Source organism: Urocitellus parryii, chromosome 3 (genome assembly GCF_045843805.1).
Source record: "Urocitellus parryii isolate mUroPar1 chromosome 3, mUroPar1.hap1, whole genome shotgun sequence".
Taxonomy (NCBI): Eukaryota; Metazoa; Chordata; class Mammalia; order Rodentia; family Sciuridae; genus Urocitellus; species Urocitellus parryii.
This window is the reverse complement of record NC_135533.1, coordinates 14187468-14202448: the sequence shown is the minus strand read 5'-3', so window position 1 is coordinate 14202448 and position 14981 is coordinate 14187468. Positions and strand designations below refer to the sequence as shown.

General features: G+C 40.5%; 1 protein-coding gene across 1 annotated transcript in view; it reads right to left on the bottom strand.

Moving 5' to 3' along the window:
- Positions 1-14981, bottom strand: part of Parp12 (poly(ADP-ribose) polymerase family member 12) — a 35568-nt gene that overhangs the window by 14915 nt on the left and 5672 nt on the right. Inside the window, exons 3-6 of the mRNA XM_026405392.2 lie at positions 13031-13331; positions 11816-11917; positions 6249-6372; positions 1110-1305 (exon numbers count right to left, since the gene is read on the bottom strand). Of these exons, the coding sequence (XP_026261177.1) occupies positions 1110-1305; positions 6249-6372; positions 11816-11917; positions 13031-13331 (723 nt within the window). The remainder of the gene's footprint in view (positions 1-1109; positions 1306-6248; positions 6373-11815; positions 11918-13030; positions 13332-14981) is intronic.

Here is a 14981-nt window from a genome sequence, read left to right as displayed (position 1 = left end):
AATAGACAGGGGCAGTATATATTCTCCTTTAATTGGCCAATGTCTGTTTCCGGAGAACCTGCTAGTCATCATTCCAGGCACAGGGAATGCGTCAGCAGTGGCAAAAGAGAAAACTCCTTGCTCCCTTGCAGCTGATCTCCAAGTGAGGCCAGAGAAAATAACATTCTGAGTGCAGTTAATAACAAGAAACCAGCCGGACATGATGGTGTACAACTGTAATCCCAGTGACTCAGGAGGTTGAGGCAGGAGGATCACAAGTTTGAGGCCAGCCCCAGCAACTTAGGCCCTAAGCAATTTAGTGAGACTCTGACTCAAAACAAAAAATAAAAAAGGGATGGGGTGTAGCTCACTGGTAAAGCGCCTCTGGGTTCAATCCCTAGTACCAAAAATAATTTTTTTTAATTAAAAAAAATATTTTTAAAAGAAACCAAAGCTTCAATATAGCCTCCTACAACCCAGATTACAATAGATATATATCAGGCTCCACAGCTCACTTTCATTGAGGAGAGGGATCCCTATATAAATGGTTATCTCCCTATTCTTACACTTCTCCAAGTAATCAGAGAGAGACTCCCTTCAATCTCATTCATCATAAACACCTTCAAATAATTGACAGTGAAAGAAATTTGATCTAGACCCCAAATCAGTTTCTGATATGAATCAATTTTCTTATATATGGCCATCTTCTGGAAAGTCGCAGAAATAGGCAAGAAAAGCAGTTTGAAAAGCTTTAAACTTTATACTGCAGCTACACGAACACACCTTCATGCCTAGGAACTAGCTCTGGAGTTTTCTGTTAATAAGTAAGAGAAGCACTTGTCTATCCCATTTAATAAAACCAATCAAGAAAGTTGGTCTCACTTCAGTTTTTCTCATTCAGTCCTCAGGAGCCAAGGGATGTCTAATTGGTCAAAGATGCAAAACTGGTACAAATGAATCCAAATTATCTTGTCCTACCATTACCGAGTTAATGCCCCCCATGCCATTGAGTCATTCAGGGATCTGAGGATCCTTGACTCTATCAAGGCTCCCTAGCAATCTTTATGCTCATGTATTCAATGGCTCCTCCACCCTGGAAAAAACACTCACCCTCTTTCCTTCACACTTACTTGTCTTCCATATTCCTGCCAAGAACCAAACTCATCGATCCAGTACCAAACCCATTCAGTGGTGAGGATGAAGTGTGGGGGTTTGGTGACTGAGGAGGCCGTGGAAAGGCGACGGGCCTGGGCGGTGCCGAACCTCATAGTGTCAAAGTTCAGAGTATCAAAGTGAAAGCTACTGGCCGACTCAGCACACAGGATCCTGCCAAAGAAAACAAGAGGCAGACTGAAAACTGCACAGCCAAACAAACAGGTCCCTCAGCTTCCTGCCAGGAGATGTACAGCCAGTAATGACAAATATTAAAGTTTCATGCACATTTTTTAAAAATATTTTTAAGTTGTAGTTGGACACAATACCTTTATTTTATTTATTTTTATGTGGTGCTGAGAATAGAACCAGGGCCTCACACACGCTAGGTGAATGTTCTACCACTGAGCCCCAGCCCCTCATGCACATTTTTTAGAAGTGTTTCCAAAGATGGAAAAACTGCCTTTTAAGTTCAAGTCTGCTATGCAAAATAATCATCATCATCATCATCATCATCATCATCATCAGAGCAATTCAGAAGACTAGTTATGAAAGTTCCTCTCACTACAAAACACAGATAAAGTTGGTTAAGATGTTCTTTTTCAATGGAGGTGTGATGGTGCATGCCTGTAATGTAACTTGGGAGGCTAAAGCAGGAGGATTACAAATCAAGAACAGCCTCAGCAACTCAGTAAAATCCTCAGTGACAGGAGACCCCATCTCAAAATAAAAAATAAAAAGGGTTGGGGATGTAGCTCAGTGTTAAAGGGCTCTGGGTTCAATTCCTAATACAACAACAAAAAAAATTTTTTTTTTCAAAATGCACTAGGATTGCAGTGGCAGAGAATTGCCTCTTGTAGGAGGACCTGTCTGGGTTTGTTAAAAAATAAAATTCATGGCTTGCAATTGAGGAAGAGACATTCTCAGAAGGCAACAAGAGTTAACATATACTGAGTGATTAGTTACCATGTGAGCCAGCCCCATATTAAGTACTTTATATACATTAGGAGGTTAAGTTTCATAACCCTATCAGGTGAGGCTATTAACTCCATGTCACAGGTGGGAAAACAGAAACTCAGGAAGGCTAAGAAACATGTCCCAAGGCAAAGAGCTGGTAGGCAGGGTTTAAGGGAAGCATGCTCAGCCACCAGAACAGGTTTCCCTTTTCAAAACCATACTGCCCAAAGACTGAGAGGGATACAAAACCAGAGAGGTAAGTGAGGGCTGAGGCCAGCAGCTGTCCACAGGCAGTGTCAGTGAGTAATGACCAAGAGCCTTGGTTTTAGCAGTCAAGGGGACAAGAGGAAACAAACACAGCGTCTACGGAAGGTAAAAGGTTCAATTTAGAGACACTTCTGCATAAACCCAGGGCCCTGAAACAGTATGCATCCTTAGTAATAGGGCATGGGGAGGGAACCTGCCTTGGCAAGGCAGTCAGCAAGAAAATTTGTCTGTGTTCATGCTGGATCTGGATGGAAGAGGAAAAAAACTCGCCCACAAACTCCTGAGCCACTCAAACCTCACACAAAATTTAGGCTCTGTTTCACATTTCTGTGCAAGAGTGAGTTTTAAAGGTGTGGTTCCCAAACAAGCAAACACAAATCCTCTCTGGAGAAATTTACCTTCAATTGAGGCCTCAAGAGAATTTCCACCAATAAGCTTCATCAAATGTAAGATTAAAAGCAAATAACAAGACACATGTGGAAACAGGACAGCATGAGAAATTTAGTTAATAAATACAGTCAGATCACCAAGAGCTACAAACTAGCATTCTCAGATGCAAATATGTATAAAGTATTTTTAAATATGAATTAAATATTGAAAGTTTCAGTAAGGATTAAGATATTGCAAAAATATGACCAGGTAAATTGAAGGAAAAAAATCAGAATGTTTAGAAGTAAATAATAGTAGAATTAGATGGAGTACATTGCATCCCAGTGAGCCTGAACTAGTAAACTGGAAAATTAAGGAGAAGAAATTCCCACGGATGCAGCAGTGAAAGAAAAAGAATAAAAGAGAAGTTTGGAGACATAAAAGAAAAGTGAGGAAATCTCAACATATGTCTAATCTGAAATCCAGAGAAGCAACACTTGAAGAGACCAAGGCTGAGAGCCCAGAAAGCCATCATGTACATAAATAGAAAGTATCAATGACACAAAGCTGTCAATTCTCTCGAAACTGACAAGAGTCGATGCAATTTCAATTTAAAAACACAATGGAGTTTTCTGTGAAAGCTGATGAAATTTTTAAATTTCTTAAGGAACAAAATGCCAAGGACCAAGACAATTTGAAGAAAGGAGGTGGGGGCTTGCTTTATCAGATGCCAGGACATACTATACAGAGAGTTCTAACAAGAAAGTCAGCGTGGTGCTGATAGAGATGGACAGTGATCAGGTCAGACACTGACGACTGTGTATGTGTGAAAGCAGAGCCAACACAGATGGTATTGAAGACAGATAAAAAGAAAAATGGACTCTTTCAAAAAGTGAAATTTGACACCCTATCTAAAAATGAGCTGAGATATGTTAACATTTTACCAAATCTGGCTTTCTATGGGTTTAAAAATAAACTAACTTCTGGAAATAGACAATGATTATGGCCACAACAATGTGAATGCACTTAATGCCACTGGGAAATACACTTAAAATGGTTAGGATGGTAAATTTTAATTATGTTGTATATTCTTTATCACAACAAAAAGATTTTTTTAAAGTAGTTTTTGGCAAAACCGGTAATTCTTTTGCGTAAGAATGAAACTGGGCTCAACTTTTACCACATGAAGGGAGAGATTAAATATAGTACTACACTGAAAATAGTAGGACTTTGAAAAGAAAACTCAGGAGAATTTCTTTATGGTGTTGAGCTTAGGAGGATTTCTTAAGATACCAAAAAGAAAGTCACAAAGTAAAATATGGATAAACACATATTTGCATTAAAAGATACCATAAATTGTAAAGAAAACATGGTGTGTATGTGTGTGTGTATACACACACATACACACACACAATGGAATATTAGCCATAAAGAAGAATGAAATTATGGCTTTTGGGCTGGGATTGTGGGTCAGCGGTAGAGCGCTCACCTAGCAAAGGCAGGACCTGGGTTCGATCCTCAGCACCACATAAAAAATTAAAGGCATTGTGTTGTGTCCATCTACACCTAAAAAAAAATATTAAAAAAAAAAGAAATTACGGCATTTGCAGATAAATGGATGAAATTGGAGACTAAGTGAAATAAGCCAATCCCAAAAAACCAAAGGCTAGATATGCAGATGCTAACTCACAATAAGTAGTAGTGAAGGAAGAATATGAGTTTATTGGGTTAGACAAAGGGGAATGAAGGGAAAGGAGGATAGAAAAAAACGGCAGGGGCTGGGGATGTGGCTCAAGCCGTAGCGCGCTCGCCTGGCATGCATGCGGCCCGGGTTCGATCCTCAGCACCACATACAAACAAAGATGTTGTGTCCGCCGAAAACTAAAAAAGTAAATATTAAAATTCTCTCTCTCTCTAAAAAATAAATGAATAAAATATTTTTTAAAAAAAGAAAAAGAAAAAAATGGCAGAATGAATCAGACATAACTTTCTTATGTTCATATATGAACAAATGACCAGTGTCATCCCATATCATGTACAACCACAAAAATGGGAAGTTATACTCCATGTATAAATGTCAAAATATACTCTACTGTCATGTATATCTAAAAAAGAATAACTTTTTTTAATTTTAAAAGGATACAATAAATTGATCTGAAGAATTTATTTATTTACATCATATTTAGCATCCAGAAATGCAGTGAATTCCTCAAAATGAATAAATAGAATTTTTAAAAAAAATTGTCCCCATCCCCCAAAACAAGCAAAACAGGATAGACATTTCACAGCACAGGAAGCAAAAACGGCCAATGGACATGTGGAGATGAGCTTCCCTCACTAGGAATCTGAGATATTCAAACTAAGATCATATTTACACTCTAGACCAGGAAAGTGCAGGTGTCAGGGAGATGAGTCCCTAGAGACTGCTAATGGGGATGGAAAGTGGTGCAATCATCTTGGAGAACAGTCTGGCATCACTTGGCAGAGCTGAGTGTGTATGCAGCCCACTTCCTAGCAAAGCCCCTCCTGGATATCCACCCCACAGAAACTCACCTGTGCACCCGAGACTGGCACAACATGGGTAAGTCTCAAACCACTCAGAGAAAGACACCAGACTCCAGTACATACCAGAGGATTCCATTTTTAAGAGGTTCGAGAACTAGCAAAACTAATCTATGATAAAGAAGTCAGAACAGTAGTGGCTAGAGGGGTGAGGTTGATTGGGAGGGACATGAGGATCCTCTGAGGAGATGAAATGCCCTATGTCTCAATCAGTTTTGGTTGTGATTGTATGTATTTATCAAAACTCACTGAAGTGCATGCTTAATATCTGTGCACATCACTGTGTATAAATTTTGCCTCAAAAAGAAAGATTATGGGTGATATGTGAACCATTTAACCCTCCTAAGGAGAGTAATTTGTTTCACATACTTAACCAACAGCAATTTGCAAATTACACAAATGGTAGGCTAAGTTTCCCTTCCTGGCACCATATTCTAGCGAGTTTAATCCAAATAATTTTAAGTATTTGGAAATAAAGCTGTCTGGTACTTTCCCATTTACTATGAATTAACTGGATGAAAACACTTGGACAAGTTTAGAAAAATAAAAAAAGTTAAATGCTAAACAATAAACAGTAGTTCAGTTATATAACTTCACAAAAAAAGGCTAAAACATCACAAACTATTACCTCTCATTTTTCTGCATTAACAAATAAATTAATGCATGTGATCAATTACAGAAGTAAATAATTGAGAACTCACTTGGTCATGGCACCATCTTCTCCTTTCCCTACAACTCTTCCCTGAAAGATGGGAGAACAGAGCCACCAAACTGCCAATATGAACATGAACTTCCAATTTCTAGCCCAGCTTCCACCTCCAGACCAGGCTGCTTAGAGTATGTGAGGGGTTTGTGTGTGCATGTGAAAACCATCAAAACAAAACACTGCTATTTAAGCTAAACTTCCAACACTACACACAGAAGTCCAGGCACAAAGCAGAGACAAAGGACACATTTCCTACCTGTCTTTCCTGGGATTGCTATATGCCTCTTCAATAAGCTCCATTTTGTCCAAATCCTTCCATTTGCCTCCATCCAAGAACTGCCATCGATACGGCAAATGGAAATGAACTCTATTGCACTTATCTAAAATAGAAACATAAAGTGGTAAGACAACCTGGCAATACATGGCTTAGCCACACCCTGTGGCTATCAATGGGTATAGTGCTGCTTGCTGACCTGAGAATATTCTGCCAAGTTGTGGGAAGTCTTTGTTTTCTTAGTGCAGTCATACCTGAACATTTAGATACTGAAATACTTTGTATATTTTAATAAGACCTTTCATTGATTTTTAAACATATGTACATTAGTGGGTTACATCATCTATGAATTTCATTTCATGATTATGAAAAAGCTGATCACAAGCTGGGTATAGTGGTATGTACTAGTAATATAGCTACTTGGGAGGCTCAGATGGAAGGGTTTCAAGTTTAAGGACAGCCTAAGAAAGGCAGCAAGACCCTGACTCCACAAAAGAGTCCCTGAAGGGGGGCTGTCTGAGTGCTCAATATCTCTAGACATGTGGCATGTGGACGGGCAGAGATCAGAGACAAAGCCAGATTCATCTCTACCATAAACCCATTCCAACCCCAACATGTGAGGCAGGTTATGGCTCAGCAGTGCAGTTCTGGCTCCAGGATATCTTCTGGCTGCCAACAGACTTACCCCTCCCTCAATCTCCCCTCACACTCACTGCTCTGCCCTACCAATATTCAAGTTCCTCCCCTCCACCATCCCCGGGCTCCTAGGCAGCCACATCTCTGGCAGCCACATCTCTGCCTTGTCTCTCTGAGGTCATGCTGCCTGCCTAAACTTTGCTCTTACCAGTCCCACCACTGGAACACAGCTTTCACCCACTCTCTGCCTCTGAGAGATTCTGACAGCTACAGAGGATGGCTGGAGAAGACAGGGAGAAAGGAGAGGATCAGGAGGCTCCCTGCACTCTGACACAGACCTACCGCCAAGATACATGCTGTAAGGTAGAAAGGTGCAGAATGCTTCCAGACAGAAAATGAGGGGGAAAGATTGGAGATACTGTGGCTAAATGCACATATATGCAGACATTATTTCTTGCAGAGGAGAACTGGGTGACTAGAAACAAAGTTATAAGGAAAGTTTTGTCATATTTGTATACTTCTGATTTTGAACCACAAGAATATATTACATATTCCAAAAAGTTAAATATCCAGTGAAGTGGAAAAGGCACAAGTCTGCCAGTGCACCTGTGTAAGAACAAAACTGAATAGAGGGCTGGGCTATAGCTCAGTTGGTACAGTGCTTGCCTTGCATGTACAAGGCCCTGGGTTTAATCCCCAGCACCACAAAAAAAAAAAAAAAAAGACTGAATAGACATACACTTGTACACAGATGACATCTTTCTAAATGGATATTTAAAGACTGGGTAATCATGGCTAGAGCCTGGGTGCAAAGGAAAACAGATGTGAGAAAGAATTATTTCTTACTGTCCTTTGTACATTTTTTATTCATATTTCAAAATAACACTAATGAAGTTTGGCTAATTTGAGACTTGAAAAAAATCAGAATTTTCTAAAATCATATGCATTCCTTCAGGCACATTTCAATGCCAGTTCTTTCCTAGAGTCTGCTAAAGGGCACTGCAGTGGGGGGAGCACCATGGAGGAGCAGAGGGATGTTGTGAGGGCTTATCAAAGACCAGGCCTGGGGCTGGACAGACAGGGCAAAAAAGAGCACTAGGCTGAGAGAGCTCAGGGGACAAGCTGCTAGAACTCACATGAGGACACCTCTAAGCTCAACAAAGAGGGACACATGACAGGAGACACTTTAGATCCCTGAACTCATCCAGAGTTTGAGCATGGACAGCTCACACCAGCCCAAGTGACCTCCTGGACTCTTGACAAGGAATAAACACAACGAATAATAAAGGGCTAAGTCAGGAGTGATAAGGCCAGGCTATGGTGCAAAGGTCATGATCACATAAAAGTTCCTGTTCCCTTCCTGAAGGAGACTAAAGAAATGATCAGGGATAAGAGAAGAGAGGCCTCCCCAGAGCACCCCAATATTGAGAGGCTATTTCTATAAATTCCAGGTGAATCTTGGGCAGCCTAAAGAAAAACTCCCCACAAGAAAGCACCCTCAGGAAGGTGTACCTTGCCATGACCCACCAGATGGATGTTTCCTCCAGAAAGACCCAGGAGCCTGGGGAAAGCACTGAGGTCAAACAGTAGACGCAGGAGCAAGCATGAAGGCCACACTGCTCATAGCTGGAAGGCACACGGAGAATGTCACTGCAACCACATGGCTGGTGAACATTCTAGCAGAGAGGTAAAGGCACAGGCCCTTTCCCTTGTCCTCATCTTCCCTGATCCTCTGTCCCCTTTCTCTACTTTCTTTCCCTCCTTCTAATATTCCCCGTTTCACTGGGGTATTCCAGAGTCTAGGCTTTCTAGAGGGTGAGTCACAGAAATCAAATCAACTGCGCAGGCAAAGCACCTACATTCACCTCCCTATGTCCCTTAAAATAACAGGCCAGATAGAAGAACCAACCCCAAAGCACAGGAAAGCAATAAAAAGTACCATCAAAAAAACAGATTTCTTGAAGAATTCCTAAGCGATGCAGCAGACAGAACCAAACTAACACAAAAAGAGGGGGAAAACTCAGCAAAATATGCAGAAGATTCCACATAGTGAAGAAGACTGTCTCAGGGGCTTCACAGACTCAGGGGCAGATGAAACTCTTAGGCCCATCACAATGCAAATAAGGGGACCCACTGGAGTGGGACTCCCTTACTTGACTTGCTTGGGCTGCCCAACCTTGCTATATGCTTCCAAGTTGAATGGGTAAGTGTGGATATCAGGGCTGCACAAAGAAAAAAGTACCTGAGACAGTCACTAAGTCTCTTCAAGTCCCTAGATGCCAGCAGCCCACCCCATGGCAAGACATGCAGCCTCTACCTGTCATCACTGAGACAAATCCTCTGTGATGGAATCACAATCAGTCCCCTGGAATCAACCAGGAAGACAGACGCATAGGCTTGTGAAGTACAATGTGACAGACAGCCAAGAATGACCCAACACATGAGGGAAAAGAGTGGAGAGAGGCAGCAAGTTCACACAGGAGAAGCAATTCCCAGGGAAGGAACAATCAGAGATAAGCGGTAACCGCCACACATAAACATAATGGTTAGACCTTTGCAATTTCTAGGAAAAAAATCAAACACAGGAGAATATTTGTCTTGGAATAGGCAAATATTTTTAGATTACAAAAATACCAAAAAAGAAAGGTATTAAAATGAACATCAAATGGACATATATTAAATGGACATTAATATTAAAACATCTATTCTTGAAAAGATATAAAGAAAATGAACATGAAAGAGACTGGGAGAATGAATTTTCAACATACATAATATAAAAAACTCTTCCAACTCAATAATGAGAGATCAAATTACTCAATAAAAATGGCAAAATAGTCACAAAAGATCAATATTGTACAATTCTGTTTATGTGAATATCCAGGCAAATCCATAGAGATAGACAGACATCTATAGTTACCAAGAGCTGGGAGTGCAGGGAAGGAATGAGGAATGACCAAATGGCATGGTTTCTTTAGTGGCAATGAAAACATCCTGATACTGACAGTGATGATGGCTGCACAATTCTGTTACTAAACTAAAAAATACTAAATGGGTTAATTGTGTGGTTTGTGACATATTCACTATTTTAATAAAACAAAAAATAACAAAAATTTGACCGTTATTTCATAGAAGATATAAAATTGTCCAATAAGCATGTGAAAATAAATGTTAACCATTACTAATCATCAGAGAAATTCAAATTAAAACCACAATGAGACATCATTGTTCACTTCTAGGCTAAAATTTAAGGCTATTAATACCAAGCATTGGCAGAGATGTGGGGCAACTGGAACTTATATATATTGCTGTTGGGAATGTAAAATACTATATCCATTTTGGAAGACAATTTGACAGTTTCTTATAAGGTTAAGTATGCCTCATGACCCAGTAATCCACTTCTAGGTCTTTAGCCAAGAAAAATGAAAATCATTTACATGAGAAATTATACATGAATATTTATAGTTTTATTTTTTATAAAAGTCAAAAATTGACAACTACCCAAATGTTCATCAACATATGAATGGATAAGCAAACTGCAGTGAATCCATGCAAGGGAATACTACTCAGCAATAAAAAGGAACAAACTATTAATATTGACAACATGCTAATACCAAGAACATGCTGAGAAAGATAAAAGCCAGGCTCAAGAAAATATAAAATACATACTATATGATTCCATTTGTATGAAATTCTAGAAAAGGTAAATCTAACCTACATTGTTAAAAATTAGATCAAGAATTTCTGGAGTTGGTGAGTTATGGGGTAAGGATTAAATGTAAAGGGACATTTTGGAGTGAAGTAACTATTCCATGTGCTAAATATTCTGTCAGTATCATATACATTTATCAAAACTCAGAATTTTAAATTGATGCATATAATTTAAATTGATGCATATCAAGTATAAATTATATCAAATTTGATTTTAAAATATAAATATATACATATACATATAGCACACTCTTTGATCTAGTGCTAGGAATCAATCCATGAAAAGACACTTGCATGCTTAACAGAACATTACTAATTGAATACTAGACAGTTGCTTTAAAAATGAGGTGGACTTACACATGCTAACATGGAAAAAAAAATCTCCAAACACACCATTACGAAAAGATGCAGATTGAATAGGATGTTTTCACAAGCTCCTGTCTGTTTAAAAATATGTAAAACAAATATCACGACCACACAGCAAGTGTTTACCTTTGGGGAGGGATGAAGAAGGACTTCCTGCTTTACTCTGTATTATCTGACTCTTTCACAAAGTGAAAGTATTCATGAATCGCTTGGGTAACTTTTAAAGACTGAAAATGAAACAAGAAGTTTTGATGGTTGCTTTTAAAGGGGAATCACTGAATTTGAGAAGAAATTTTGCTTCAAAGGCCAGGTTAGCAGTTAAGAAGAAAACAAAGGTTTAGTGAAAATCACACACACACTGCTACTTTTGATAAAAGAGGGACTAAGGGATACACTGGATCAAGACAGAAAAAACAACCTAACTTAACTAATCCTCCAAGAATTAACACAAGTGTCTCCTCTCTTCCAGTTTCTAGCACTCCCCTAGGCCTATTGTTATCCTTTAGAAGTGATACTCACCTTGGATTTCACTAAAGACTAAGCATTTCTGTCTCAAGTAGGTCTGCGGCTCCATCCCAAGCTGACCAACGGTCAACACTTGGCATTTATTTGCTACAGATCCAAATGGTTATGTTCCTAAAACTCATCTACAGTTTCAATTTTAGAAATTCCAAGAATTTCTGCTATCCTCAACCCCCCAACAAAACAGTTTCAGAATTGGTTTGGTCAAAGTGCCAGGGCCCCCTCCTCTCTCTATGGATACCTCAGAGCACAGCTCCAGGAACAGAGAAGCAGTTACCCCTCCCAAGAGAGGGAAGAAAGGCCCTCCTCCAGCTTACCTTGAAAGCTACAACTTTTCCGAATATGGTACAAGCAGATCTGATCACTCTCCTCCTGTGTAGGAGTGTTTGGGGACACAGAACCTGAACTGTCTCTTCTTTCTACAAAGAAACACCACAAAGATGTGTCACTTTCCAGCAATGTAGGGTTACAGTAGTTAAAGTACAAAGGAGAAAAAAGAGAATTCATTCATTTCTCTGCACAAAACAGAAACAGACTAGGAAAACTGACAAAACCATCCTGTTAGGGGTGAAAGTACACCAGACACCCAGGTAGGCACTCTGCTTTTCAGTGAGAAGCCAGGAGTTCAAGACCACAACTACTTAACAAACCAAGTACACCCCAGTCACTTGGCTATCCACCCAAGTCACTAGGAAAAGACAAATGGAGGGTTACTTTCTATAAACAAGGTTTGCTTCTATATAACAAATACTTATTAATGAACTCTTAGAACTGGGTATTAAAAATCAAGAAAATGAAAATATATGGAAAGTTTACACCTCCAAATGAAACTTTTTAAATTAATGTTAATTACAAGGTTCTTAATATAAAAAGGGTATGGAAGTGCTTTCAGAGTTTACTTTTTCTAGAACCACTCCAGTGAGTATTTATTACATTTACCACTACCTACTTACCACTAAATAAGCATATAAAATTCATTTGTGACATCTCCCTGCTTAGTATCACTAATCATTTTGTTATTCATCTTCCCTTTTCTCATTATAAGCCCTGGATTTTTAATCCAGGCCCAGAAGGTACCTCCCTCTCTTCCCCAGTGTGGTGACTGCCCTTGGGACCTGACCTTACTCAGAAGTTTATCCTCCTTCCCTTTCTAGCAAGGTAATAATACAATGAAAACTCTTAAACATCCATTTAAAGCAAAATATGTGTATTTCTGAGCTTCCTAAAGTTATATGAGATTAACAAAACATAAGTGAAGAAAATAGAAAGAAAAAACAGATACAGCAAAAACAATTTTTGAACAGAAAAATCAGATAAAATTAGTAGTCCAAGCACTCACCTGGTATTTTAGGAAGAGACCTATTAAAATATAGCTACTCTACAGCTCAACCAATGGGTCTGATTATGTGCTCTGAGGGGAGACATGTCTCACACACCCCAAGGTATAAGCAGAGCCCAAGACACAGTCCAGAAAATGGCAAGCACTCAAAGACCCACATCCCAGGGCCTGTAGCACTTGCCACCAACCTTACCAGAAGTCCCCTGAGGGCCTGCAGGAAGAGGGTGCCCTTTGTTGGGGGCTGAGCTCTTATTTTTGATATCATATGCATTTCTGTAAATGGAAGGTAGCCTGTTCACCAGGTCAGAGCTCATGCCCAACTTCTCCAATTTCTCCAGATTCTCCGAATGACAGAAATTATGGGATCTCTTACAGCTATCACCAAACTTGCACTCCCCCTGTAAAAAGTACTGGCAGATATGGAGTTTGACACATTGCTTCTGAAAGGAACAAGAGCCAAAGGGTCCATCTCCTTTGTTGTAATGTAGGCAGATCTGTTGACAGAGAAAAAGACATAAATCTAGGAAAGTCTCCCACCACACACCTCCCTACCCACCAGGTAATGTGATAAGGGACCTTGAAGCCAAGGTGTGATTCCATCACTCACACGGACCACAGATATGAAACCATCCCTCATTCAATATGAGGATTGCCAGTACATGCCCTTGGCTAAAATGGGAACCAGGCAGAAAACAGATTGCTTAGAAGCAGCTCCTCCTTTGGGAAGAGCCAAAGACTTCATAGCAGTATGAAGCCGCATTTTATGTTGAACCAATGGCAGCCTCCTGATGACTCCCAACCCACCTACACTCAACCCAGAGCCTCACCCACTTTCCTCTACCAGGCCCCAGTCTCTCCCAGCTCTCCTTTCTATAATTTAGGATAAGAGAGGCTCTGGGGGTAAAAGCATCTAGAGAAAGCCAAATACCACTCCTTCATTTCTCAAGGGAGCCGACAGACTCATGAGAAGTTCAACAGCTGGCCCCAATCACACAGGATCCACAGCACCTTTGTTGAAGTGGGTTGTTGGCAAACCTGCTACTTGAACTTTAATCAACTGCTCCTTCTCCTCTACATTCCAAATCCCTGAGAATGGGAACCAGGCCAGAGACCACCAGGGGCCCATCTACTCAATTCACAGGTATTACATTTCACAAGCTGTTAGAATAACTCAAAGGGCTGTGGAACCAAAGCTACTATCAGCAAGCCCCCCCCCCCATATGGGGATGAAAGCCCCAAGGGAAAATGCCAAAGGGCTGGGCCCTGAAATCCATTCTGCCACTTACAAGCTGCCTGACTTTGGGCCAGCCACTAGTCAGCTCTGGTATTTTGTTTTGTAATCCCTAAGATGGGAATAATGCCACCTACATCACAGGGTTCTTGTGGGGAATAAATAGGAAATATGAAAGGACCAATATGATGCCTGCACATGGTAGATGCCTGATTCATGGTGGCTACCCCCAGCTGGTCATCTGGTAAGGGACTAAACCAAGAGCAGAAATCCTGGCAGGACAGCCACATTGTATCTGGGTTCAGGTCTCAGCTCTCATGTGCTGGCAGGGTGTTCTGAGCCAACCTGCCCACCCAAGCAGAAAAGGCCTACATAACTGGTCATTTACTGGTCACCTTCTTCTAATTTACTGTTCACACTACAGACAACATGACCTCTCCCAAATATTAATGTTCCCTCTCCAAACACAATGCCACATACTCCTCAGCATACAGAATGCATCAAGAAGCCTCTGCCTGGGGGTGGGGGTATGCTGAGGTTGTGGCTCAGTGGCAGAGCTCTTGCTTTGCACATATAAGGTACTGGGCTCAATCCTTAGCACCATATAAAAATGAATAAACAAAACAAAGATATTGTGTCCATGTATAACTAAAAAGTATTTTAAAAAAAGAAGAAGCCTCTGCCCACCCATTCCTCCTTCTTCCCCCTCCTCTGCCCCACATGCCTCACTGCCAGTTCCCTCCTCGCTGGGGCAGTCCCAGAGAAAACAGCTCCTCTCTCCAGATCTGCCTCACAGTCCCTCCCTTCCCCTCACTCATCCTCCAGCACTCAGAGTAGGCATCTTCTGTTCCAGGATGCCTTCCCCAGTCCCCAGAATCCAATACATAAGTCTTCCAGGGCATCTCAAACAAAG